General features: G+C 45.8%; 1 protein-coding gene across 5 annotated transcripts in view; it reads left to right on the top strand.

The window, feature by feature from the left end:
* INSR (insulin receptor) overlaps window positions 1-23858 on the top strand; it is a 103156-nt gene that overhangs the window by 71549 nt on the left and 7749 nt on the right. For 4 of the 5 annotated variants that reach the window (XM_073323797.2, XM_073323801.2, XM_073323799.2 and 1 more), the window contains 15 exons: window positions 1090-1216; window positions 5673-5923; window positions 7033-7200; window positions 8421-8622; window positions 11929-11964; window positions 13281-13555; window positions 13824-13966; window positions 16922-17081; window positions 17887-17986; window positions 18909-18976; window positions 20184-20413; window positions 21857-21967; window positions 22079-22238; window positions 23236-23365; window positions 23614-23748. In XM_073323797.2, the coding sequence (XP_073179898.2) occupies window positions 1090-1216; window positions 5673-5923; window positions 7033-7200; window positions 8421-8622; window positions 11929-11964; window positions 13281-13555; window positions 13824-13966; window positions 16922-17081; window positions 17887-17986; window positions 18909-18976; window positions 20184-20413; window positions 21857-21967; window positions 22079-22238; window positions 23236-23365; window positions 23614-23748 (2296 nt within the window). The remainder of the gene's footprint in view (window positions 1-1089; window positions 1217-5672; window positions 5924-7032; window positions 7201-8420; window positions 8623-11928; window positions 11965-13280; window positions 13556-13823; window positions 13967-16921; window positions 17082-17886; window positions 17987-18908; window positions 18977-20183; window positions 20414-21856; window positions 21968-22078; window positions 22239-23235; window positions 23366-23613; window positions 23749-23858) is intronic. The other variant, XM_073323798.2, reaches the window with a different exon arrangement.

The following is a 23858-nucleotide window of genomic DNA, read 5'->3' as shown; positions in this document are numbered from 1 at the left end:
CTTCACGCCTGCCCCAAACTGCCCATTGTTGATGTGTTTGCTTTTTGTTTGTTTCAAGTCTAGTTTTCAAATTGGCAGCATCCTGTTTATAAAAAAAATAAAAATCCATTGTTTTTTCTGGACTAAGCACCAGCCAACTTAACAGCCTTCCTCCCTCGTGCAGCTACTGCAGGGATGGCAAATCTAATCAATGCTCCACCGTTTGTCCTTCCTGGGTCCCTTGGAAATAAAAGACTGTAAGCCTTCTTCCCTTGCAGTGGCTTCTGTCGTTCATGTTCCTTTCTGCAATGGGACCCTGCTCTTTCCTGGCAGGACTGGGCATTTCATCACAGTGGAGGCAGAAGCTACAGCAGCTTCACAAACCATTTCATTGGTCTTGTCTCTGCAGACTAGCATGAATTTTAACCCATTTAGGCTTTAGATTTCTGTCTGTCTAGGGTTGAGGCAGCTTTTATTTCTTTATCGCTTTAAATAATTTACTACCGGTTCTACTGGGTCGCCATCCTGTAGACAGTGCAGTTGTAAACGTCAGATTCTTCACTTGATTTGGCTTGTTAAAATCTGTTCAGCTTTGCTTTTTTCTCTATTTTTCTGCTGCTTAGCCTGGCTCATTTTTGTCTCCACAGTAGTAGCTAGGTGTGTCACCGTGGCAAGTATGTGCTGTATCACTAATACAACGTTAAGCAAAAAGTCCTGTCTCCAGGTCTTGCTTTAGTGCTCTTTATTCTCAACACCAGCTCACATAGGTACAATCTCTTTTATAAGAATTTTTACAAGTGTCAGTTGTTTCTGACCCAAGTTATCTGCATTGTTTAAGCAAGTACTAGTAGGTAGATCTGACAACCAGACATCTCACTGAACAGAGTACCTGTGAACTGGATATGTTGAGCAAACTAATCAATAAGTCCATTGGATTGTTCACAGTCCTACCATTTTACAACTGTAATTTAAAATGTACAGTTCTTCCCAGTTCTAAGCATTTCCCAGAGCTTTGGTTCTAAAATGTGTTTATGCAAAAAAGGAACTTAAAAGAAACCACTTCAGTTTTAAAATAAAGTAAAAAGCAATATCCTTTGTCTTTTGCTTTAGGTGAAAATGAATTGCTGAAGTTTTCGTTTATCAGAACATCTCATGATAAGATCCTACTAAAGTGGGAGCCATACTGGCCACCTGACTTCCGTGATCTCCTAGGATTTATGCTATTTTACAAGGAAGCGTAAGTAGGGAAGTCTGTACAATAACTCTGGGGAGATGCCAGCTCATATGATCCCAAGCCACGCAGTCCACTAGTAGCTCTGTGTACTTCCACAAACTGTTTCTGACCTCAAAGAGCAGATTTCAGACCAATCACTGTTACCACTGTTTAATTCTTGTAAATGTGTAATCATTTCACGTAACTTCCCAATGTCACTTTACTGCTGCACAGGTGCTAATTACGATCCCTACGTTAGCTGTGTTGGGTACAGTCAAAATACTCCTCTAAAGAGTAACTAAAAAATCAGAAAAAAGAAAAGGAGTACTTGTGGCACCTTAGAGACTAACAAATTTATTTGAGCATAAGCTTTCATGAGCTACAGCTCACTTCATCAGATGCATTCAGTGGAAAATACAGTGGGGAGATTTATATACATAGAGAACATGAAACAATGGGTATTACCATACACACTGTAAGGAGAGTGATCATTTAATGTGAGCTATTAACCAGCAGGAGAGCGGGGGTGGGGGGAACCTTTTGTAGTGATAATCAAGGTGGGTCATTTCCAGCAGTTGACAAAAACATCTGAGGAACAATGGGGGGTAGGGAAATAAACATGGGGAAATAGTTTTACTTTGTGTAATGACTCATCCACTTCCAGCCTCTATTCAAGCCTAAGTTAATTGTATCCAGTTTGCAAATTAATTCCAATTCAGCAGTCTCTTGTTGGAGTCTGTTTTTGAAGCTTTTTGTTGAAGAATTGCAACTTTTAGGTCTGTAATGGAGTGACCAAAGAGATTGAAGTGTTCTCTTACTGGTTTTTGAATGTTATAATTCTTGACATCTGATTTGTGTCCATTTATTCTTTTACTTAGAGACTGTCCAGTTTGACCAATGCACATGGCAGAGGGGCATTGCTGGCATATGATGGCATATATCACATTGGTAGATGTGCAAGTGAACGAGCCTCTGATAGTGTGGCTGATGTGATTAGGCCCTATGATGGTGTCCCCTGAATAGATATGTGGACACAGTTGGCAATGGGCTTTGTTGCAAGGATAGGTTCCTGGGTTAATGGTTCTGTTGTGTGGTGTGTGGTTGCTGGTGAGTATTTGCTTCAGGTTTGGGGGCTGTCTGTAAGCAAGGACTGGCCTGTCTCCCAAGATCTGTGAGAGTGATGGGTCGTCCTTCAGGATAGATTGTAGATCCTTGATGATGCGTTGGAGAGGTTTTAGTTGGGGGCTGAAGGTGATGGCTAGTGGCATTCTGTTGTTTTCTTTGTTGGGCCAGTCCTGTAGTAGGTGACTTCTGGGTACTCTTCTGTCTCTGTCAATCTGTTTCTTCACTTCAGCAGGTGGATATTGTAGTTGTAAGAATGCTTGATAGAGATCTTGTAAGTGTTTGTCTCTGTCTGAGGGGTTGGAGCAAATGCGGTTGTATCGTAGAGCTTGGCTGTAGACAATGGATCGTGTGGTGTGGTCTGGATGAAAGCTGGAGGCATGTAGGTAGGCATAGCGGTCAGTAGGTTTCCAGTATAGGGTGGTGTTTATGTGACCATTGCTTATTAGCACCATAGTGTCCAGGAAGTGGATCTCTTGTGTGGACTGGTCCAGGCTGAGGTTGATGGTGGGATGGAAATTGTTGAAATCATGGTGGAATTCCTCAAGGGCTTCTTTTCCATGGGTCCAGATGATGAAGATGTCATCAATGTAGCGCAAGTAGAGTAGGGGTGTTAGGGGACGAGAGCTGAGGAAGCGTTGTTCTAAGTCAGCCATAAAAATGTTGGCATACTGTGGGGCCATGCGGGTACCCATAGCAGTGCCGTTGATTTGAAGATATACATTGTTCCCAAATGTGAAATAGTTATGAGTGAGGACAAAGTCACAAAGTTCAGCCACCAGGTTTGCCGTGACATTATCGGGGATACTGTTCCTGACGGCTTGTAGTCCATCTTTGTGTGGAATGTTGGTGTAGAGGGCTTCTACATCCACAGTGGCCAGGATGGTGTTTTCAGGGAGATCACCGATGGATTGTAGTTTCCTCAGGAAGTCAGTGGTGTCTCGAAGGTAGCTGGGAGTGCTCGTAGCGTAGGGCCTGAGGAGGGAGTCTACGTAGCCAGAGAATCCTACTGTCAGGGTGCCAATGCCTGAGATGATGGGGCATCCAGGATTTCCAGGTTTATGGATCTTGTGTAGCAGATAGAATACCCCAGGTCGGGGTTCCAGGGGTGTGTCTGTGCGGATTTGTTCTTGTGCTTTTTCCCAACAAATGGTGTAGTTTCTTTTGGTAACCCTCAGTGGGATCAGAGGGTAATGGCTTGTAGAAAGTGGTGTTGGAGAGCTGCCTAGCAGCCTCTTGTTCATATTCCGACCTATTCATGACGACAACAGCACCTCCTTTGTCAGCCTTTTTGATTATGATGTCAGAGTTGTTTCTGAGGCTGTGGATGGCATTGTGTTCTGCCCGGCTGAGGTTATGGGGTAAGTGATGCTGCTTTTCCACAATTTCAGCCCGTGCATGTCGGCGGAAGCACTCTATGTAGAAGTCCAGTCTGTTGTTTTGACCTTCAGGACGAGTCCACCCAGAATCCTTTTTTTCTGTAGTGTTGGTAGGAAGGTTTCTGTGGGTTAGTATGTTGTTCAGAGGTGTGTTGGAAATATTCCTTGAGTCGGAGACGTCGAAAATAGGATTCTAGGTCACCACATGTTCGTGGGGGTGGAGGGGCAGAAGGAGAGGCCTCGAGATAGGACAAGATTCTTTTGCTGGGCTAAGCTCATTCAATTCAGCACTTGTTATAGAAGCCGTAGATTTTGTCACCTCTCCATTTGCACTGAGAAGTGGGGTATTTCTGTTCCCTTTCAGACTAGAGCCATTTTAAAAAAATCAGGGATTTCAAACTGGCTCTGCTGAGGCTGACCGCAGTTGTCCTGAACTAGAGCTCAACCCCCACACCAGAATTTCTGTGAGATGTGGTAGGCATTCACTGGTCTGTGGGCTCAAATCAAAGCCCTTGTCAACAGGCAGAAAGCTAAATGAATTGATGACACCAGAGGTAAAATAAAGATTTCACAAAATCCCTTCCCAGGCAACTGCACTCCCTTTCATGAACTCAGAGCTCTGAGCTGTCCCATGGTAGGGAGCCCTTGCACAGCTCATGAGCTGGAGCTTACTTGGGGAGCTAAAACGCATTTTAAGAAATGGTACTTCTGGACCCTCTGACTGGAGACGACTGCACTTCTGGAAAGGAACATTTCCCTGTGTCCTGTCGAGCAGGAGAGAGCTCTATAATACTTAATTTAAAAAAAATTGTTTAAACAGTAAAATTTGACTGCCTCAGTTTAGCTGGTAAGAAAGTAGGACTGGCCAATATGACTCAGTGCTTCCCAAGGAAGGTGACTTCCTGCTGAACTCCCAGATGATGAATATTTCCTTCCCTATGTGCCAGATGTTCTGTAGGGACTACCTCTGCCATGGCCCATCTCCTGCTCGCTCCTTGGGGTTAGATTCTACTGAGGCTGGAGGAATATCAGTCTTTCTTGTCTGGAATGGTTGTAGAGCCCATGCCCCTGAATTCCGTTTTTAAAAAACAAACCAGCCCAGATGTGAGAAGGCTCTGGGATTCCTGAGCATCTTTGGGCTTCTTGAGTGCTGCTGTGTTGTTGTTTCAGGTGTAGTTAGTGACAAGAACTAGTTTGGATCCTGGTAAGAACTGTTCTTTCCCCACTGGGTTCCTCAAGCAGCTGTTCTGAGCTTCCCTATAACAGATCAAGTTACAGGCACCTTTGTCTGATTGCCATTTCATTCCATTCTCCTAAACCAGCTGTAAATCATTGGCTGTCCTTTAGCAGAGCGGCAGATTGAGTAGGGCATCGTTTGGGACAGGCTGTATGAACACAAGGACAAAGGTCTGTCTCCTTATGTTGAGAAGCAAGAGTAGAACTCCTCATTTTTGTTTGTGGAGAAGCTTTGGGTTCTGGCTGTCTCCTGCTTCAAGGCGTCAGGAAATAATGCCCATTCCCCCTATCCAGCCCCACTCACTGCTAGGTCATTGCACCATGGGCTCAGCGGGTTTGTTTGAGGTTGTTGCATTTTCCTTTACCTGCAACTTCCTTGGTGGCTGCTGCAGTGAGAATAGTGTTCTGCAGACCAGTGATTTGCTCTGGCTTGGTAAATCCTGTGTCTGTGGAGCAGTGACTGATGATGATTTGTGGTCCCACTAGACAGCTGGATGTCAAGATTCCAGGGTTCCCGACAGACTTCCTGGACAGACTCTCTTCACCTCTCTGTGCCTCAGTTCCTCCAACTGTAGGGTGGGGCTAATACCTGTGATGCTCTGTTTGTAAAGCTCTTGGCAATCCTGGGATAAAGGATTATCATGGTCTTTGGTGTTTCATATCTGTTGTGATTATTTCCTAAAAATCTGCAGTTTGGATTCTATTAATGTGAGGCTTTTGTCCTTCTCTTTCCCTTGAAAAAGTCCATACCAGAATGTGACGGAGTTTGATGGACAAGATGCCTGTGGATCAAATAGTTGGACAGTGGTTGATGTTGACCCTCCCCCCCGGTCAAATGAGCCTAAAGCGCAGGCCCAGCCAGGGTGGCTCCTGCGGGGGTTGAAGCCATGGACTCAATATGCTGTGTTCGTTAAGACACTGGTCACCTTCTCGGACGAACGAAGGACATATGGCGCAAAGAGCGAAATTATCTACGTCCAGACCAATGCTACTGGTGAGTGCTTTCCGATTAATGTCCCCTTGCATATGGCAAGGAAAAACATACCCACCAAACTCCTTGCCTGAATGGTTCTCTCCACTGGCGCTGTGTGCCAGAATATAATTCACCCAGGCTCCTCGTTCATTCTTTGTGCATGAGCATGTTCACATGCTGGTATAACCCTGCTGCAGTGTGATCGTGTGCCACTGAATCTCGGGTGGGGGAGGCCTGAATTTTTTTCCGTGCAGGACATTTCTCCCTTCATTTCTGTTTATTTGCCTGGTAAAGCAAACTGTTGAATCAGGACAAACCAAGTAATGTTGGAAAAAGGCAAGTCCTAATGTTCTGAGGCCTGGTTGGAAGACTATAAGGAAATAATATATGAGGGAATAACCCTTCACAGGGGAGAGAGCTGAATTAAATCCCTATAATTACTTACTTAAGTGCTGGCAGTGTGTGTTTTCATTGTGCAAAACACACAAAATATAAAGATAGTCCCTGTCCAGAGAAGAGACAGGTGACATCAGGTGCGTTGGGAGATCCAGAGTAAGATTTTTTTCCTTCCCTTATTGTGATGATGATTATCAATAGTGAGATCAGGACCTGGGTCGGTTTGTGTATGCTTCCTTCAGGGGGCAGTGGGAGGGCTCCAGTTCTGTGAAAAACATCAATCGCCTGTACCAGATAATAGGTGAGACTGGTACTAGCACTGCCAGGAGTTCTGTGGGGAGGGCAGGGGGGTTCTGATCCTCCTGTCTCTAAGGTGGGGCTGGCTGAGCGGGGTAACACAGTAACTCTCAATTCTGGGAACCCCTGCAGATGGTCACAGGACAGACGGTTTGGGGGAAATTCCAGACTGGCAGGGTGTTGAGATCACTCTGCAAAAAGTAACTGGGTGGTGGAAGCCAGGGCGTGATCTGCTTGGTTGTAGGCTGGCTGTTGGTGTCAGGGCTGTGAGCCATAGCGGCGCAGCACAGAAGGCACCCAGAGTTGCAGGGCAGGCAGTGACACAATCCGTCCCTGGTCTGGGTTGGATCCCAAAGTGTCACAACAATTCTTGCCTTGTGTTCCAGGTCTCTTTTGGTACAGTGATGTGAGTGACTTCTGTGTCTTTCTCCCTTCAGTTCCCTCAGTCCCATTAGATCCAATATCGGTTTCCAACTCTTCATCCCAGATCATTCTGAAGTGGAAGCCGCCCTCTGAGCCAAATGGGAACATCACACACTACCTGGTGTTCTGGCAGCAGCAGCTGGAGGACAGTGAGCTTTTTGAACTCGACTACTGCCTGAAGGGTAGGTGCCCATTTTGCCCATCCTGCATCCTGGGTTTAACATTCAAGCTTCTGGGCTCTGCTAGTCTCATACTAGCTGTGGGGTTTCTTTCTCTGCCACGTGGGAGGTGGGTGGGACACAGGATCGTGATGTGTTAGTGGATGATGCTCTTGGAGCACACAGTGATGTAGCCAGAGCTTTTAAGGCTGTATTCTCCCACTGTCTTTTGCATTGACCAGGTCGTTATTGCCAGGCCCGCCATCAGAGATCATGAGGAATGGCTGGTTGGTTTGTTGGTTGGTTGGTTTGAACACAGTAAAATCAGATGTTTTAACCCTTCGGGGATCTGCCTTCTGCTCTTGCTTCTCTTAATCTGGGTAACCAGTTTTATCAAAGCTAATAAGAGTGAGATGAAATATTGTTGGCCTTCTGGAGACTTGGGGTCAGATTATTCTGATATGTAACCCCCTCCGTGGCTTCTAGATCTGTCTTGGGGCTAAAGAGGTTTATTGGTGTCTTTCTAAGAGTCATGACACTGCAAGCACAGATTGGGGCCAAAGGCTATTTCACATCTGCAGACCAGAGACTTCCAGACACAAGATGTGAGAGGACTGGCTGCCTGAATGTTTCATGAATCCAGCAGTAACCCCTAGTTACAGGTTATAGTCTTCTCCCCAGCTGGCAGTCATGTTAGAAGCCCCTTTTGGCTACAGCTAACAGAAGTATGCTGGGCTTAATCCTAGTTTGAAAGCCAGCGTAGGCAAGCCCTTAAACGTGTCACCAGTGAACAATGCCCTGCTGTCTTGCTGCATGTGTCGTAAACATCCACTGAAGTGGTGAACTCTACCTCACCTAGGACCCTACTTCTAACCTCTGGTCTGCCAATCTGTACACCCCTTTCAGGGCTGAGGAGGGCATCCGCTATGTTGTATGCTGGCCCAGCGTGGCTAAGCGGAGCTGACTTAGTGTTCGGAAATTCATTGGACTGGCGCATCCATGGCAGGATGGTTCACTGCTGCTGGTATAAATGTGACAAGCTGCCAGCCAGGATGCTGCATCTGGATTTCAAGGCTCCATGGGAGAAAGAGACATGCCAAAATGAATGTCAGCTCAGTGGCCTTCAAGGAATAACCTGAAAATAGTTCTGACTTTTTTGATCTATGTGACTTAAACTGCTGTGCCAACCAGCTAGTGACTTTTGCAAGATGCTGTGTGTGATCTAAGAATCCTTTTCTCCATAGGACTAAAATTGCCGTCGAGGACTTGGTCTCCTCCTTTTGAATCTGAAGACCCTCATAAATATAATCAAAGTGAAAACGAGGACATCAGTGGGGAATGTTGTTCCTGTCCAAAAACTGACTCTCAAATACAGAAGGAGCAGGAAGAGTCTGCCTTCCGCAAAATGTTTGAGAACTATCTCCACAATGAGGTGTTTGTCCCCAGGTAACAAACCCTGCCGCTGCTGCTGTGTTTAGTTGGCTTTGGGGTGGGGTAATGTAAATTGACAAAGTGAAACCAAAGACTGAAGGCAGGGTTTGGTCATGTTGCCAGTCTCTCCAGGGCACTATGTCAGACAAGGATACCTACAGGGCTGTCCAGAGAAATATCTGGATGGATACGTGGCTGAGACTGGTGAAACTAGAACTCGAACAACTGATGTTACCTCAGATTTGGGAAACCCCCGTGTGCTGCCTGATCTCGGCATTCTCCTCAACCAGACCTCATAAGCTGAGAAATCTCAGTGAACTATTAAAAACCTGGAAGCTTATTTAAACTCATGTGATGCCAGAAATGGCTGTTTCTTCTGCCTGAAACTTTTTTGCAGCTTTTGCGCAATAGCCACTTAAAAATAAAAGAAGAAAAAGGGAAGTTTACCATGCCACAACCTTGTCTTTTACTGCGGTATTTGCGGTCTTCCCTGTACTTAGCATGGGAAATACCTCCAATACCATGAGGAATGTAACTGCTGTGGGTGGTAAATGGCCTGTTTTGAATGGCACACACTGTCACATTAAGTGACGTTGAATGTGTTCGCACTTCATGTGAGTTCCAGAGAATGCACTATGGGAATCAAGTTGGGGTTGGTAGTAATTTGCTCTCTAAACTATCATAATGAGTTTCAGGCATCAAATCTGTTCTTTGCTAGTTGCACTTAACCAGAAAATATTTATTTGCAGCTGCCTGACAAAGGCCTAGCTATGACAATGAACACGTTTATTAAAAGTGCAGTACTAAACAGCATTCCTCTCTGTGAGCCTGAGTAAGTAATGCCTGCCATTGGCACATGGAAGCATCTGCAGAGTCCCTTATTTTTCTATTTCCTTGCTGCTTGTGCCGTGCAAATGAGCAGGTTTCAGTGCGAAATGTAGAGCTATAGTGGGATTGCCCAGGACTCTGGGTACTCAGCAGCCAGAGAAGATACAAGCTATTATAACATAGGCAATATCCTCTTGATCTAGGCAAACAGTTCTTATAATGTGATTTTTAATTTTATTGTGCAGCCAGCCCAGGATGCTTCTCAGGCCAATTTCTGGGGTATGTATTCTAAGAAGAAACCAATAATCACGATACCACCTTGTCAGCCTGCTAAGGGAGAAACCTCCAGCCCTGTTACATTAATTAATTTACTAACACAGGGCCCCTTCATTATCATAAGCCAGCAGCAGACACAATCCTCCTGACACGCAGTCTGCCTGCTAGGTTGCCTTTTATGATGGGTTTCAGCTTGTGGCAAAGTGAATTAGAGGTTGTTTTGCTGCTATTTCTTGTATGCCAATCTGCTCCGGGGCAACTTATCCAAGGTCTGGCAGCAGAATAGGATAGGTATTTAATTCCATATCTCATTTCTGCCGCCGCTGACTGCCAATGGCCTCCTCCCTAACAGCATTGCTGAGACCCTACTTGAAAGCAGAGCCTGCTTGGTCATGAGAAGGCCCTTGTAGGAGACTAGCAGGAGGCTTGTGAAATTGTGCAGGGATGTAAGCAGAAGGTGGAAGGGGTAGTAAAGAGGGGCCCATCTCCCCACTGATTGCCTCCCTGTCTCATCTCCTCACTTCCTGTTGGCTCTCCTTGCTTCCTTTCAGCTTTTTTACTCCTCCTTTCCCCTTCCCTGTTTGTTACAGGAAACCTGTTCCCCAGGCAATGTCTGTGCCCAAAGCCATGCCCTGCCACAGACACACCCAGCCAGCCTGAATCCCACTGCTTCGCTCTTCTTTTTCTGACCCAGTCTCAGAATTCGGGCTGGGAAAAAGTGTCACAAGGACTGCTCCCTGGCCAAGTGCAAGGCAGACTGAGTGGGGGTGGGGTGGGACTTGCGTAGAACTTGTAGCTAACTTCCTTTTACATTGATAAAACAGGCTTGGGATTTCTTAAGGCACTGCCTTCCCATAGCCCCCTTCCTAGTCATCAGTAGGGAACTTTTCACCCCAGCTGCGAGCTTCGTGACTTCCTCTTGCAGCTGAACAAAGTGGTGGTCACAATCTGATGTTTTGTTTCTTCTTTATTACGTTGTTTGCTCTTGTACTGGAAAGAGTTTCACACAGGGATGAGCAACAATAAGGAAGAGGCTTCAAAAGCAATTGGGAAATGAGAGCTCGAATGTGGGTGGGGGGTGGGGAGTATGGCATCGGAAAAAAATAGAGCAAGGCTCAAATGCCCCCTCCTCATGAAGGCTCGCCTCTGAGAGAGGGCTCTATGGCTGCTACTGAGCCAATAAATTCTTCTGATTCAGCCAGGGCCATCCCTGGTGGGTGTTCCCGGGTGTCCCCCTCCTCTGGGACTGAGCACTCTCCCACAGCGCTGCTAGACCCAGCCTCTCTGGGGGACAGGGAAATCTGGGAATGGAGACCAGATCTGGGTATTTCACATAGCAAACCACTGAAGCCACCAGAATAGCCTTGGGTTGTATTGAAAAGAGAGGCTGGAATGACAGCAAGGAGAGCAAAGAGGATTTAGCAAGGGAGTTGCCTTAAATCTAGGAAGGGATAGTTAATTATTTTTGTCAAGATCCAAATGTATTCGTCAAGGTCCAGACTCCAGAGGAAAAAAACCAAACAAACCAACAACAACAAGAAGAAGTAGTAAATAAAAAGGCTTTGGGGTCTGTCTTGCGGTCCATATTTGGCCCGTGGTCTGCCTATTGACTACCCCGATCTAGGACAATAAAAGACTTGGAGTTCTTGACTTTGCAGCCTCAGAAGCTTTTCGTATTCTCTAGCATTTTAAGAGTTCTTTCTGTATTTTTCCATTCACAGCTCTAGGCGAGAGGAGAGTGCCGAGTAGCACAGCTCTCATCAGGGATATTATTGTTGTACTTGTGAAAAACAAAAACAATCTCGGACTTGGGAAACTGCTGAGTCAGCACTTTGTAAACAGTGGGGACGAGTTAAATTGTGAAGTGTAAAGAAGATTCTAGTTAACCATAAAGATTCCTTGGGGTGGGTGGGAGATGATCTGTTTTTTATTGTGACCTAGAATTGCATCTTTGAACTCTGCCTTATTGTTAGAGGGCACAGTTCAGAGCAATGCCTAGACTGGGAGAACAACAACTTAAAAAATGGTTTGTCTGGAGTTAATTAGTAATTACAGGAAGAGAAATCTAAAGCCGAGAATGTGCTGTGCTGAGCCTGCCGTTTGGTGTCACGTTCTCTCTTGCCAGTGAATTTGTCCGTATTACTGTGCAAAATATAATGTTTAATATTTGACGACATTTTAGATCTGCTTTCAAAGTGGTTGCATTTGTTTTTTCAGAAAAATAACATCAGGGAATGGAACTGAGGACTCTAGGTAAAGACCTGACCCCTGCAATCACCTGCTGCAATTTTAGTTAGCCAATCATGTGCTTGATAGTCTGAGGGTGGCAGTGGAAAGTTCAATTCAGCAGCAAAGATTTGCTTCAACAGCTTGTTGCATTTGTAAACTCTGGAGATGTCCATAGTGCTGGTTCCTTTCAGATGACTCAATAGCAAACATCACAATTGTTCCCTTTAATGTGTGATTTGGATTTTAACTGCCTGGTAACAGAGTGATCAAAAGCTCTGACTGCGGGAAACGGGGAACATGGATTCCCCTCGAGCAACTGACATTGGTTGTTTCTGACATGGCTTGGATCCCCCAATTCGTTCAGAGTTCCCAGCCTGAAATTCCTAGTTGCAAATGCGATCACAGGATTCAAACACTGCGTGTAACTGTCTTGATTTAACATAATTAAAAAAAAAAAGGGAGGGGGGGGGGAAATCGGGCTGGTGCTTGGTGCTGAATTCTAGTGAAACAAAAATGTCCCCTTTTCTGGTTTGGAAGTTAACTAGCAGCTCTCTCTTACAGTATGGAGGACTGCCAAAGTCTTGTCTGACAACTTGAAAGTCACAACAGCAAGAAGTTGAAGTAAATCTGCTAACTAATATACAGTAATTTGAAAGAAAAACTTCAGTTAACCACTACTGAATGTTACTAATGTGTGCGATGTGAGTCTGGCAGTACTGGGATCTTTGTTTAACTTTATTCTTTAAAATGTTGAAAAGAACATTCAAGACCTGCTTGGTGTGAAAGGGTGAAAATTCTCTTCATGTACAAAACAGAGACTACAGGTCTCAGAGTAGTGGACATACTCGAGTGAGCCATGAAATCAGTTTTATGAGTTTTAAATGGAATATGTACAGCACCCAATATGCTCAAACTCAGGGCTTAGGACATGATCCCATATGGTCAAAGCTACATTAAATGCAAGGTAAAGTCTTGAGTATTGCAGTCTTGTTAAGGCAGCATCCTATCTCTGTGGAACCCAGAGATTAGTAACATTGTTATGTTCAGCTGTGCTGAATTGGGAGAACTTGAGACGTTGCATACTTTGGCCTTAGCTTTTATTATTTCCGTGTACAGTTATGAAACAAAGGTAGATCAAGACCACAGGCACCACTAAAAGGTAGCGTTTCTGCAGAGACATTGAGACGGGGGTTAGAACAAAAAGTTCTGAATTTTGTAGTTTGTGCTGCATTATAAATGCACTCTACTTGCATTTGAGTTTTCAGATGAACTCTGAACTCCCAGATAAATATGTTTGAGCTAAATATGGTGAATAATTTCTTAAATGTATTGTTCTGCAGGCCATCACGAAAACGAAGAGATCTTGGCAGTGTGGCTAATGCCACTGTGGTGGTACCCACCATCCCATCTTCGCTGAATACCTCCTCTGCAATAGCACCTGAAAATGCAGAGGAACAGAAACCTTTTGAGAGAGTTAAGTCTAAGGAGTCCTTGGTTATCTCAGGTCTGCGGCATTTTACAGGATATCGCATTGAGCTCCATGCTTGTAATCATGATGCCCAAGAATCCCGGTGCAGTGTCGCAGCATATGTTAGTGCCAGAACCATGCCAGAAGGTGAGTTGCCTTTACTGAGCTTTGATTCAGGGAACTCTAATATTTTTAAATGGCAGTTTTCTCGGTGTGTTAGCTGCATTTCAGAAAATGCCTTGGGAATCTCATGCTGATGAACTGGGCTGTACCTATTGCTAATAAATATCCCTGTTCGGTGGTTAGACGAAAAATCTGACATATTGGGTTGGGTCAGGTTTGCATTTTGTAAAATATTTTAGAACTTAAAAAAAGCTTTTTCTAAACATAACTTTGTAAAATCCGTTGGTCTCAGCAAAGGCGGATGACATCGCTGGTCCAGTTACCCATGAGCTGGTGGAAAAAAATGCTGTTCATTTGAAGTGGCAGGAGCCGAAGGAGCCGAATGGGCTAATTGTGCTGTACGAAGTGAATTATGGGCGTCTTGGGGAGCCAGAGGTGAGAGCTTCTTTCATTCAGCCTCTCCATAGGTGGTACTTGAATAGGTGTGCACTTCACAACATGGGGAGATAGCTGGTAGCAGCAGCTGGGAAGTTAAATTTGCATATTCCTACATTCCCTGGACTCAGCTCCTCCATATCAAGTGTTGGGATAAGATCAGAATTGAGGCTGTTGGAAGCAGAGCCCACCAACTGCCTCCATCACTACTGGTTCGGCAGCTTTCTTGGTATGGACACATTAGAATGGAAGACCAGTGAATTCCAAAGCGTGTGTACCAACAAATGCTGTGACGCAGCTGGCAATCGTGTGGGTGCCAGAAACTTTGGTGGCACAAGCAGATTGCCAGTGATGGACGTAAACTGAATGTAGCAGCACCCCCTTTAAAGAGCTAGCCAGAATGCGATCTGGATGTTGCTCAATCTTCAAGGAGACCACATCCCTGTGGGATTTACCATGATGATGAAAGTGCCCTGGAGTGTCTCTCTCCCTGCTAGTGACTGGCTGCAGCTATGCACTCCCCTCCTGTAGGAGTAACATGGAGCACAGCTCTGCCCATAAGGTGGATCACTATAACTGCAAGGGAGGACTGGCTGCAGGAGTTCATGGAAACCCAGCTGTGGAGTTCTGTTTTGCATGATGGTGCTCCAGAAATGCAAGGCAGCCCACCCTGCCCTATTGTTCTAGTTTGTCTGGTTTCTTTTTTGCATGAACTTATCAGCCACTCCGGCAGAGAAATGTGCCCAGCCTTACCCTCTGGGAGTGTGTTCCATGATGATGGAAAGCACTACAAATTGGTGTCCTCAGCATGAATCTCTCATTTGTTAGCCTGGTGCGGGAATTTCTGTAGGGATTTTAGTGCACAGAAAGCTATGGAAACGATATAGATGTAAATCTCAGCTGCTTATTGCGAAACAATTAAAATAATAGCTCAAGGATGTAATAAATGGCAACCCTGACCCTGCAGCCTGAACTGCATGGGCAGACCCCAATGCCTGGGCAGGGTTCCAGTGGGGCTCTGCATGGGTGGAAGGGTTTGCCTACCGCGATCAAACGGCAGAATTGAGGCCCAGTACAGCCAATGGCATGCGTCCCACATGATCTAATACTACTTAACAATGAGAGGCAAACCCAGGATATACCGTTATAATGGGGAAGATCGGAGCATTCCAACACACAATTATTTGTCTCTTTGCTGTTCGGGGAACTGTGAGGGGAGAGTCCTCATGCTAATAACCTTTAAAAGGTCTCCGTGGGAGGACTTCATTTGAAATAGCTTGTGATTTAGCTTTTGTTTTCCTTTGGTTGCTTGTTGTAGCCCTGTGCTTAGTATGAGCTTCCTTCTTGGGTGATCAGCAGAATATTCCACTTGCAGAGTTAACCTTTGGACTAACAAAGCTGTTGTTCTCATTTGTTTTCTTGATCTTTGGGCAACATGTTTTTATGGCTTTTCTTTCTTTGCCTTTCAAATCCAACTCTCAGGGTGATATGCAGCCCTTCCCTCCCTGTAGTGGGCTGGGTATGTGCTGAGATTGGTGAATGATTTCATGAATAAATGGTGTTAGGAATAAACTACTGCTAGTCACTGAATTTCTTTGGGTGTTAAATATCTGCCTAAGTTATGAGCTGGTAGGAAGGCTGAAGTCTTGGCCTCTCTAACTCTCCCGCCCTTTTGTTTGTTTAAGAACTCTTCTTTTGGTGTTTTGAATGTTGATTTGATGCCAAATGAAAATCACCATTAACCAGGGTATTAGAATTCTCATCGGCTTTCATAGGAAACTGCTCACTGGCTGTAATACATCATTATGGTGTTAACTGAAATACATTTAAAAGCACCCAGGTGTTAGTGGTCTAAATAAAACCCCTTCCCAGACATCCTCCTGGACAAAGGCAGAAGGACCCTGGGGACTCATGGCGCTCTCCTGTTCTGACTTGCAGTAAATATATTTGATTGTGTATAAACAATGCAGGTGATAAGCTGCCATCCTGTGCTCTGGCTGCCTGCCCACTAGCGTGTTCAGATACATAGCAATGTCTGCTCTAGTAGACTCTGAAATCCACCCCAAATGCCAGAATTGCTCTCAGTTGTTACGTGGCCCAGACTCTCCACCCAAGTACAGGTGCTGGAAAGCTTAACTAATCTGGGCTCTGTCAGTGAGCTGTAGGTGAGGGGAGACTCCAGAATGTGGGGATAACCCTCGCTAGCAGCACCCACTTATTTACATCCCATTGGCAGAGCCAGCCCCCATGAAATCAGGTCCGGAGCAGCTTAGTGCTTTAGAATTTATAGTGTAAGCCCACCACCTGGAATCCCACTTGGAAACGTGCAGGGAGCCAGCACTGATTATGGTGCTGCACTTCCTCTTCCCCGGCGCCGGTGTCTGGGGGAGCGCTGCGGAACAGCCATGGCTCCAGGTGAGGAGGGCCTGGATGACTGCAACAGGGGCTGCACGTCAAGGAAGTGCCCGTGCGTGTTTCACTGGGCACAGGGGGAGAGAGCAGCGCTCTCGGAGTAACAGCCTTAGGGCAGGCCAGAGCTGGGAGCTCATAATTGGGGGAGGGATAGCTCAGTGGTTTGAGCGTTGGCCTGCTAAACCCTGGGTTGTGAGTTCAATCCTTGACGGGGCCATTTAGGGATCTGGGGCAAAAATTGGGGATTGGCCCTGCTTTGAGCAGGGGGTTGGACTAGATGACTTCCAGAGGTCCTTTCCAACCCTGATATTTTATGATTCTATAATCCTTGGTCACAAGTTGCTATTTCCAGCATCATCTCAGTCTCTCTAGACACCGGGCTGTTGTGCTGTTCCCCCTTTCTATTGGGGTTCAGCAGGGGCTGGACGGGGAAGATTTGCAGATTAATCTGTGGAAGGGAGGTTGGTTGTTACAGGCCTCCTGACTGTGCTGCATTCTTCAAGAGGCAGTGAAGTAAAGCTGTCATTTTCCATCCTCCTGCAGGAGGCACACTACTGCGTTTCTCGTAAGCAGTTTGCTAATGAACAGGGCTGTAAGTTACGTGGACTGCAGCCTGGAAACTACAGCGTCCGAATCCGAGCCACCTCGTTGGCAGGAAATGGGTCGTGGACAGAGCCCACATATTTCTATGTGGCTGATTATTGTGAGTTCACTTGCTCAAAGTTTTAATGTTTTAATAGAAATCCAGGCTATTCTCTGGAGCGGGGAGCACAGCACAGAGCAGGGGCCCTGGAATAGAAGTGCATGGGGAAAAATATGGTGATCTGGGGATTACAAGTGGCAAGCGCATTAGAGAAACTTGACAATCAGTCTCTTAAAAGCTGATCTATTTGCTTCACTTATTTGTTAACGCTGAGGCCACAGTTCTGGGTGGCTGTGCATTGCTTGCCTACGGCTTCGGGGCAAAGCAAACGGCCTTCCTGTGTGTGAGCTTAGAAACCTCTGGAAATGGGCTGTTTGAAACTGAAGAGCCACCTTCTGCATTGAGTTGAATAGCGAGAAAAGGACCCCCATCCACTTTGTGTCAGAAATGGCTTTGCTCTGCACTTGAGTTTGGGAGCGCAAGAAGGCAGTGGAAATGGGAGATTGTTTGGGAGCCACCTCTGGTTGTATTCAAAGTTCCCATCATCAGGGATGTTGATAAGCACTTCGATTTGCCCGCCTGTGACATGAATTAGCCAGCTAGCTGGATTGTCTGCAGCCGTCAAAGTGCTGAGGCGCTTGCCAATCTTGTTCTGGGTGGAGCAAAGCAGGTTTGGATAGGAAGAGATTCCTGCTTTGTGCAGTGTTGGGCCAACTCTGGAGAGCACCTCTGAGTCCTGTCACTTTGGCAGGATCTCATCCTGGACTCATGGGTGTGCAGGTGTTTCAGGGGGGATTTCAGTCAAGAAAAGACTAAACTGCTTGGAAGCCCATGTAACACCTCTCTCTCTCTCTCTCTCTCTCAGTGAACCCTCAGTCTAATATTGCTGTTGTTGTTGTCCCAATCATTTTTTCCATAATAATTGCTGGAATTATTGGAGCTGCCTACGTATTTGTGAAAAAGAGGTGGGTGATGTATATAGCTCTCAGCAGAACAACAAAATGTTTTTCCAAAGAGGGACACTAGTAGTTTTCTGTGGCTTTATAAAAGAGGTAACAGATTTTAGCAGAACAGCTAAATGACTTATCTAGGAAACATCTTCCTTTTGGAGATCTGAAGTTCAGGGGCTGTTATCTGTCCTGTGCTTTGGGAGTTGTTTTAATTACATGGCTGCATGTAGGCTCTAAGGGCATGTCTACATGGCAACTAGACACCTGCAGCTGGCCCACGCCAGCCGACTCTGACTTGCAGGACTCAGGCTGCAGGACTGGTGGAGCCCGGGCTCTTGGACCCCGCGAGGTGGGGGTCCCAGAGCTCAGGCTCCAGTCTGAGCCCAGAAGTCTACATAGCAATGAAACAACCCCATGAGCCCAAGTCAGCCCCACAAGCCCTAAGGCAGGGGTGGCCAACCTGAGCCTGAAAAGGAGCCAGAATTTACCAGTGTACATTGCCAAAGAGCCACAGTAATACGTCAGCAGCCCCCCATCAGCTCCTGATCCCAGCGCCTCCCACCGACTGGCAGCCCCGCCAGTCAGCACCTCCCCCTCCCTCCCTGCATCTCCCGATCAGCTGTTTCGTGGCCTGCAGGAGGCTGGGGAGGAGGTGGGAGGAGCGAGGGCATGGCAGGCTCAGGGGAGGGGGCGGGAAGGGGTGGAGTGGGGGCAGGGCCTGTGGCAGAGCCAGGGGCTGAGCAGTAGCACCCCCTGGCACATTGGGAAGTTGGCGCCTGTAGCTCCAGCCCCGGACAAGGAGCCAAATATTAACTTCTGAAGAGCCGCATGTGGCTCTGGAGCCCCAGGTTGGCCACCCCTGGCCTCAGGTGACAGAAACACGAGGCACAAAACTGTAGAAATACTGAAACTTTATATGTATCTGTCTTGCTTCCAGACAAACTGAAGGACCAACGGGGCCACTGTATGCATCCTCTAACCCGGAGTACCTGAGTGCCAGTGATGGTGAGAGCATGCTGCGGTTCTGACCATTCCAGTGCTTCACTTGGTTTTGAATTATGACTTGGGAAACATGGATCAACTTATAAAAGCTTAAAAGATGTTCTTGTCCATTCCTGGGTGGGAAAATACTACTACTAGAGCAATTCTAGGGTAGAGAGGAGGAGCTCAGTTAGTTTAAAAAAAACAACCACCCGCCTTTGGGTTGGTAATAACTATTGGGAAGTGGTGTGCTGTTAACATGCTCGCTACTTGGCAGAATAGGAACATAAATAAGGTGATGCTGGGATTTTTACTGCCTCTCTTGGCTGTTGTATTTCTCCAGGTTTTTTTGCTCAAGAATCTCTGGTACACTGATGCTTTTCAAAGAATATCTAATGGGATCACAGTCAACACCTGCATCTTTTGCATGCCTCACATTTCTCAGGGCTACTCTGTATAATCCACTGAAAAGGGTTTGGAAAGGAGTTTCCTCCCTTTCCTGCTGTAGGAATGCCTGTCAGCTTAGACAGTACACTGTATTTAAGCAAAGTACTGTGCATCCAATTTCATTGTGTTAAGGGGAGTAAGAAGGGGGCTGTTCACTGAAGCAGTCATGTTTGTCCTCTCGCCCAGGCTTCTGCAGCACAAGGCTGACAGTCTGAACACAGCAAGATTGTTTTAAGATGTTGAGTTTTAGAACAGTATCTTTGTATCCATTCTTTGTTTATATTTGTTATATCTTCGTGGAAAGTGAGCTCAGTACAGAATATTACATCCAGTACAGGAGCGGGACATGGGTGTTTGAACTTGTGAATGCTGGATGTCTGCTTGTGGATCATAATCCCCCTTTTACCTGCATTGTGCGCTTGCAGCTGCATTCTGTCACTCACCCTGCAGATTTTCCCTGGCACACGCTTTGCAAGACTCAGTCCTACTGTGTGTGGGACAGACGCTCCTCGCCTCGCCCCTGGTGCAGACATTTGTACCGGGATAAAGTGGGTATGAAATACTGCTGTCTGATTAGGCAGTGTTTCACACCCACCTTGCTCAGGTGTAAATGGCTGCACAAGGCAGGGGGTGACTTTGGCCCCCAGTCTCCAGACCAGCCCCTGTCTCGCTGAGGTGGGAACAGTGTCAAGGCCTGGGTGCTCCTGTCTCCTGTGCCTGATTGCAGAAACCTCTCTCCAGTAACTGCTCTGCTCATTGAGAAATGTCTTTCTCCACATGACAGTTTATGTGCCCGATGAATGGGAAGTCCCACGAGACAAGATTAACCTTCTCAGAGAGCTCGGGCAAGGCTCCTTTGGGATGGTGTATGATGGGATAGCCAAAGACATAGTGAAAGGGGAGCCAGAGACTCGGGTAGCTGTGAAAACCGTTAACGAATCTGCCAGCCTCCGGGAGCGCATTGAGTTTCTGAATGAAGCTTCTGTAATGAAAGGGTTCAGCTGCCATCACGTGGTAAGTGAAGTTTCTCTACAGTAAATGACTTGCTGGTGAAAATCCCACCTTCGAACTAATGTTTCTTTAGTGCTTTATAATGCTAGAGGATTCGGCTGAAAAAATGATTGAAAGGGAAGCAAAATCCATCAGTGAGAGAGACAGGCAGTGTCTGGAAAATTTGTCTTCGTGTATAATTTTCCTTGTGCTCTTTCAAACCCCCACTTCATGACAGGGCCCCATGTCCCGTGACAGCACTCTGGAATCTTGCTACAGAAGTGTTGGTGTGACCAGAGTGGGGCCAGCTATGGTCACTCAATTAGGGTGAACTGCAAAGAATGGGGAAGACAAACCCCAAAGAGCTGGTGGATATTCCAATACTTAGATTTACCAAGCCAGCATAAAACTGCTTCTTTATTACCTTCCTGGTTACTCAGAAGTCCAGACAATACAGTTCCCTTAAAAGTGATCCAGCCTCAGGCCCCCATCCAGGTACCTAAGTCAAATATGATGATTTCTGTAAATCTTATTTCATCATATAAATGAAAGGGTTCTACTAATCCCTAAGGATCAGACACATCACCTCCCAGGTTAATGAATGCTTCAGATCTTACCCAAATACACGCTACAGCCAATTCTTAATAACTAAACTAAAATTTATTAAAAAACTCTCTCTCTTGTGTATGATTAAAAGATCAATATATGTACAGACATGAGTTTAATCCATTGGGGTTCAGATTCCTAACAGAGATGGTGAGCTTTGTAGTTGCAAAGAGTTCCTTTAGAATTCAGTTCATAGGTCATAGTCCAATGTCCAGATCTCTCATTCAGGGCATACAAGCATAACTGGGATCTCAGTCTTGCAGCTCAAACTTCCCCTGATGAAACCTAAGCAGATCTGAGATGACAGAATCAGGACCCAAGGATCTTTTTATACAGTGTTCTAGCATCCACTTGACCACACATTCCTGGCTAAACAACAGGCTTTTGATGTAACCTTTTGCTTTCTAAACACCACCAGTAATTAGTTACACAAATTAACATAGGGCAGTTTATCCATTAGGCAGTCTATTGCCTTCAAAGAGACATATAGAAAATGACATTATTTTACCCAAGATTCATCCAAATGTTAATATTCCCTTTTGATCTCTGAATCAATATTTATAGTGACAGACAGGAACTGTCTGTTTACGGGTAGCATCTAAGATACACACAATTACTATTACTTCTAACAATATAGGTTTGCATTTCAAAGTTCTAGCCTATTTACCATGAATATCCCTAATTATCATTTGCATACCTTTCTAACATGACTTTAAAAGTGGGCTTTGAGTCATTCAGCCTGCAAGCTGTTTAACCCTTTCTAGCCATGTGTCACCGTTGGTTTCATTGTAAACTCCATTTTCACAAATGTGCCATGCCCAGACACAACGCTAAGGGAGAAATACCATTTCTGTTTTTCAGGTTCGCCTCCTAGGGGTGGTCTCAAAAGGACAACCCACACTGGTTGTCATGGAACTGATGGCACATGGAGATCTGAAAAGTTACCTTCGCTCCCTGAGACCTGATGCTGAGGTAAAGGTGGGAGAGAAGCGATATTGGGGGGGGGGGGGGGCGTGGGGCGTGGGCGTGTCATACAACAGACTGACTTGCTTTGGTCTTTAATACTTTCTGACTTAACTTCAGAATAACCCTGGCCGTCCCCCACCCACTCTCAGAGAGATGATCCAGATGGCTGCAGAGATTGCAGATGGTATGGCTTACCTGAATGCCAAAAAGTTTGTCCACAGAGACCTTGCAGCCCGTAACTGTATGGTTGCAGAAGATTTTACTGTAAAAATTGGAGGTATGTAATGTGTGCTTCAGATCTAATACTAAGCTTTAACTGTTGAGGAGGTTCTGTGAAATCCTAGACTAGTGCTACAAAGAGCCAGCTGATCTCCATTGATTTTTAACTGGCTTTAAAGTTCTTCACTAAGGTGAACTTCCTTTGCCCAATATCTTTTCCTGTTTCACCTGTTTTGCAGAAGGACCTGCAGGCACTTTGGTAAGTGGATTGTCGAGGTGAGCCTCACTGCAGCATCTACAGCTTCTACTGAAATGCAGTTAATAACTTCTTCTAATGAAAGCTCCTTAGGGAATGTCATATTATTTCTTGCTTCCATGAGAACTGTGACGGAGAAAGTATCCTATTCATGGAGCATAAACTAAAAGTTAAGGACTGCTAAAGATGTAATTAGGCCCAAGGACTAGTTTTTATGGAGTACAAACATCTAAAACAAGTTCTTAACACCAGTTAAGTTGACAAAATTTAAAAATAATCCAAACCCCCCTCAAAGCCTATCTGTGGCCTGAGGCCAGCCATCTGGAATTTCAGGCCAAAAGGAATTCTGTTTTCATCAAGAGTGGGAAGAGATCAGTCAAAATAGGGGTTAGTTACAACTGTGACAGTTTCCATTCCAGTGGAATGGTACCATGGCTGCATAATAGTTTAGGAAGAAGACTTGGGGGGAGCGGGGAGAAGGTGGAAGGTGCTCAGTCTCTAAATACTCTCAAGATAGCAGCATGACTGAAAGTTGGGGTGTCATAGGTGGAGTAATTGGGCAGCAAGACAGACTCCAAGGCAAGTGACTGTGGCTCCCACACTGCAGAGATCCAGGAGAGGATTGTGGAAGACACCAGTGGAATGAAGTAGGAGGAGTCCAGCGCTGTGGGTGCCTGACCCCGCCTTCTGTGCTGGTGCACACGGTGTTAATGTGCACGTGTTACAGAAACCGGAGTCTTTTTGGCAAGCGGCAGGGCTGGACTGGGCATTGGTAATACATCCTAACTTCTTTTGTCAGATTTTGGCATGACCAGAGATATCTATGAGACCGACTATTACCGTAAAGGAGGCAAAGGGCTGCTGCCTGTGAGGTGGATGGCACCCGAATCTCTAAAAGATGGTGTCTTTACTGCTTACTCAGACGTGTGGTAAGTTGTATTCTGCATTCCATGATGAATTGTAGCAGGATTCCTAATAGTGACATGGGTGACTTGATCGGGGTAGGGGTGGGGGTGGGGGGCGGTAAGTTCCTCAGAGAACAGGAAATTATATTTTAAAGCCGCTTCTTAAGTATATAGTGCATCTTCTAAAATCTTCCTGCCCCAAAAGTAAGCTGAACATTGTTTTTTCTAGATCATCAGTATTAGTCTGATCAGTGGTTCTGGTCTTTTCTCAGGTCATTTGGAGTTGTCCTTTGGGAGATAAGTAGTTTGGCGGAGCAGCCATACCAGGGACTCTCTAACGAACAGGTGCTAAAATTTGTAATGGATGGCGGATACCTGGATCAGCCAGACAACTGTCCAGAGAGACTGTAAGTATTAGAGGCGGGTGGGAACTGTTATGCTTCTTTGGTTAAGGTATGGCCACTTAAGGTGGCTGTAATTCTGCCCCCTTCCCACCCTGATGAATGGGGGGAGCAAA

Source organism: Lepidochelys kempii, chromosome 25 (assembly GCF_965140285.1).
Source record: "Lepidochelys kempii isolate rLepKem1 chromosome 25, rLepKem1.hap1, whole genome shotgun sequence".
Classification (NCBI taxonomy): domain Eukaryota; kingdom Metazoa; phylum Chordata; order Testudines; family Cheloniidae; genus Lepidochelys; species Lepidochelys kempii.
The sequence above is the reverse complement of the archived record's forward strand: the minus strand, read 5'-3'. Positions and strand labels throughout refer to the sequence as shown.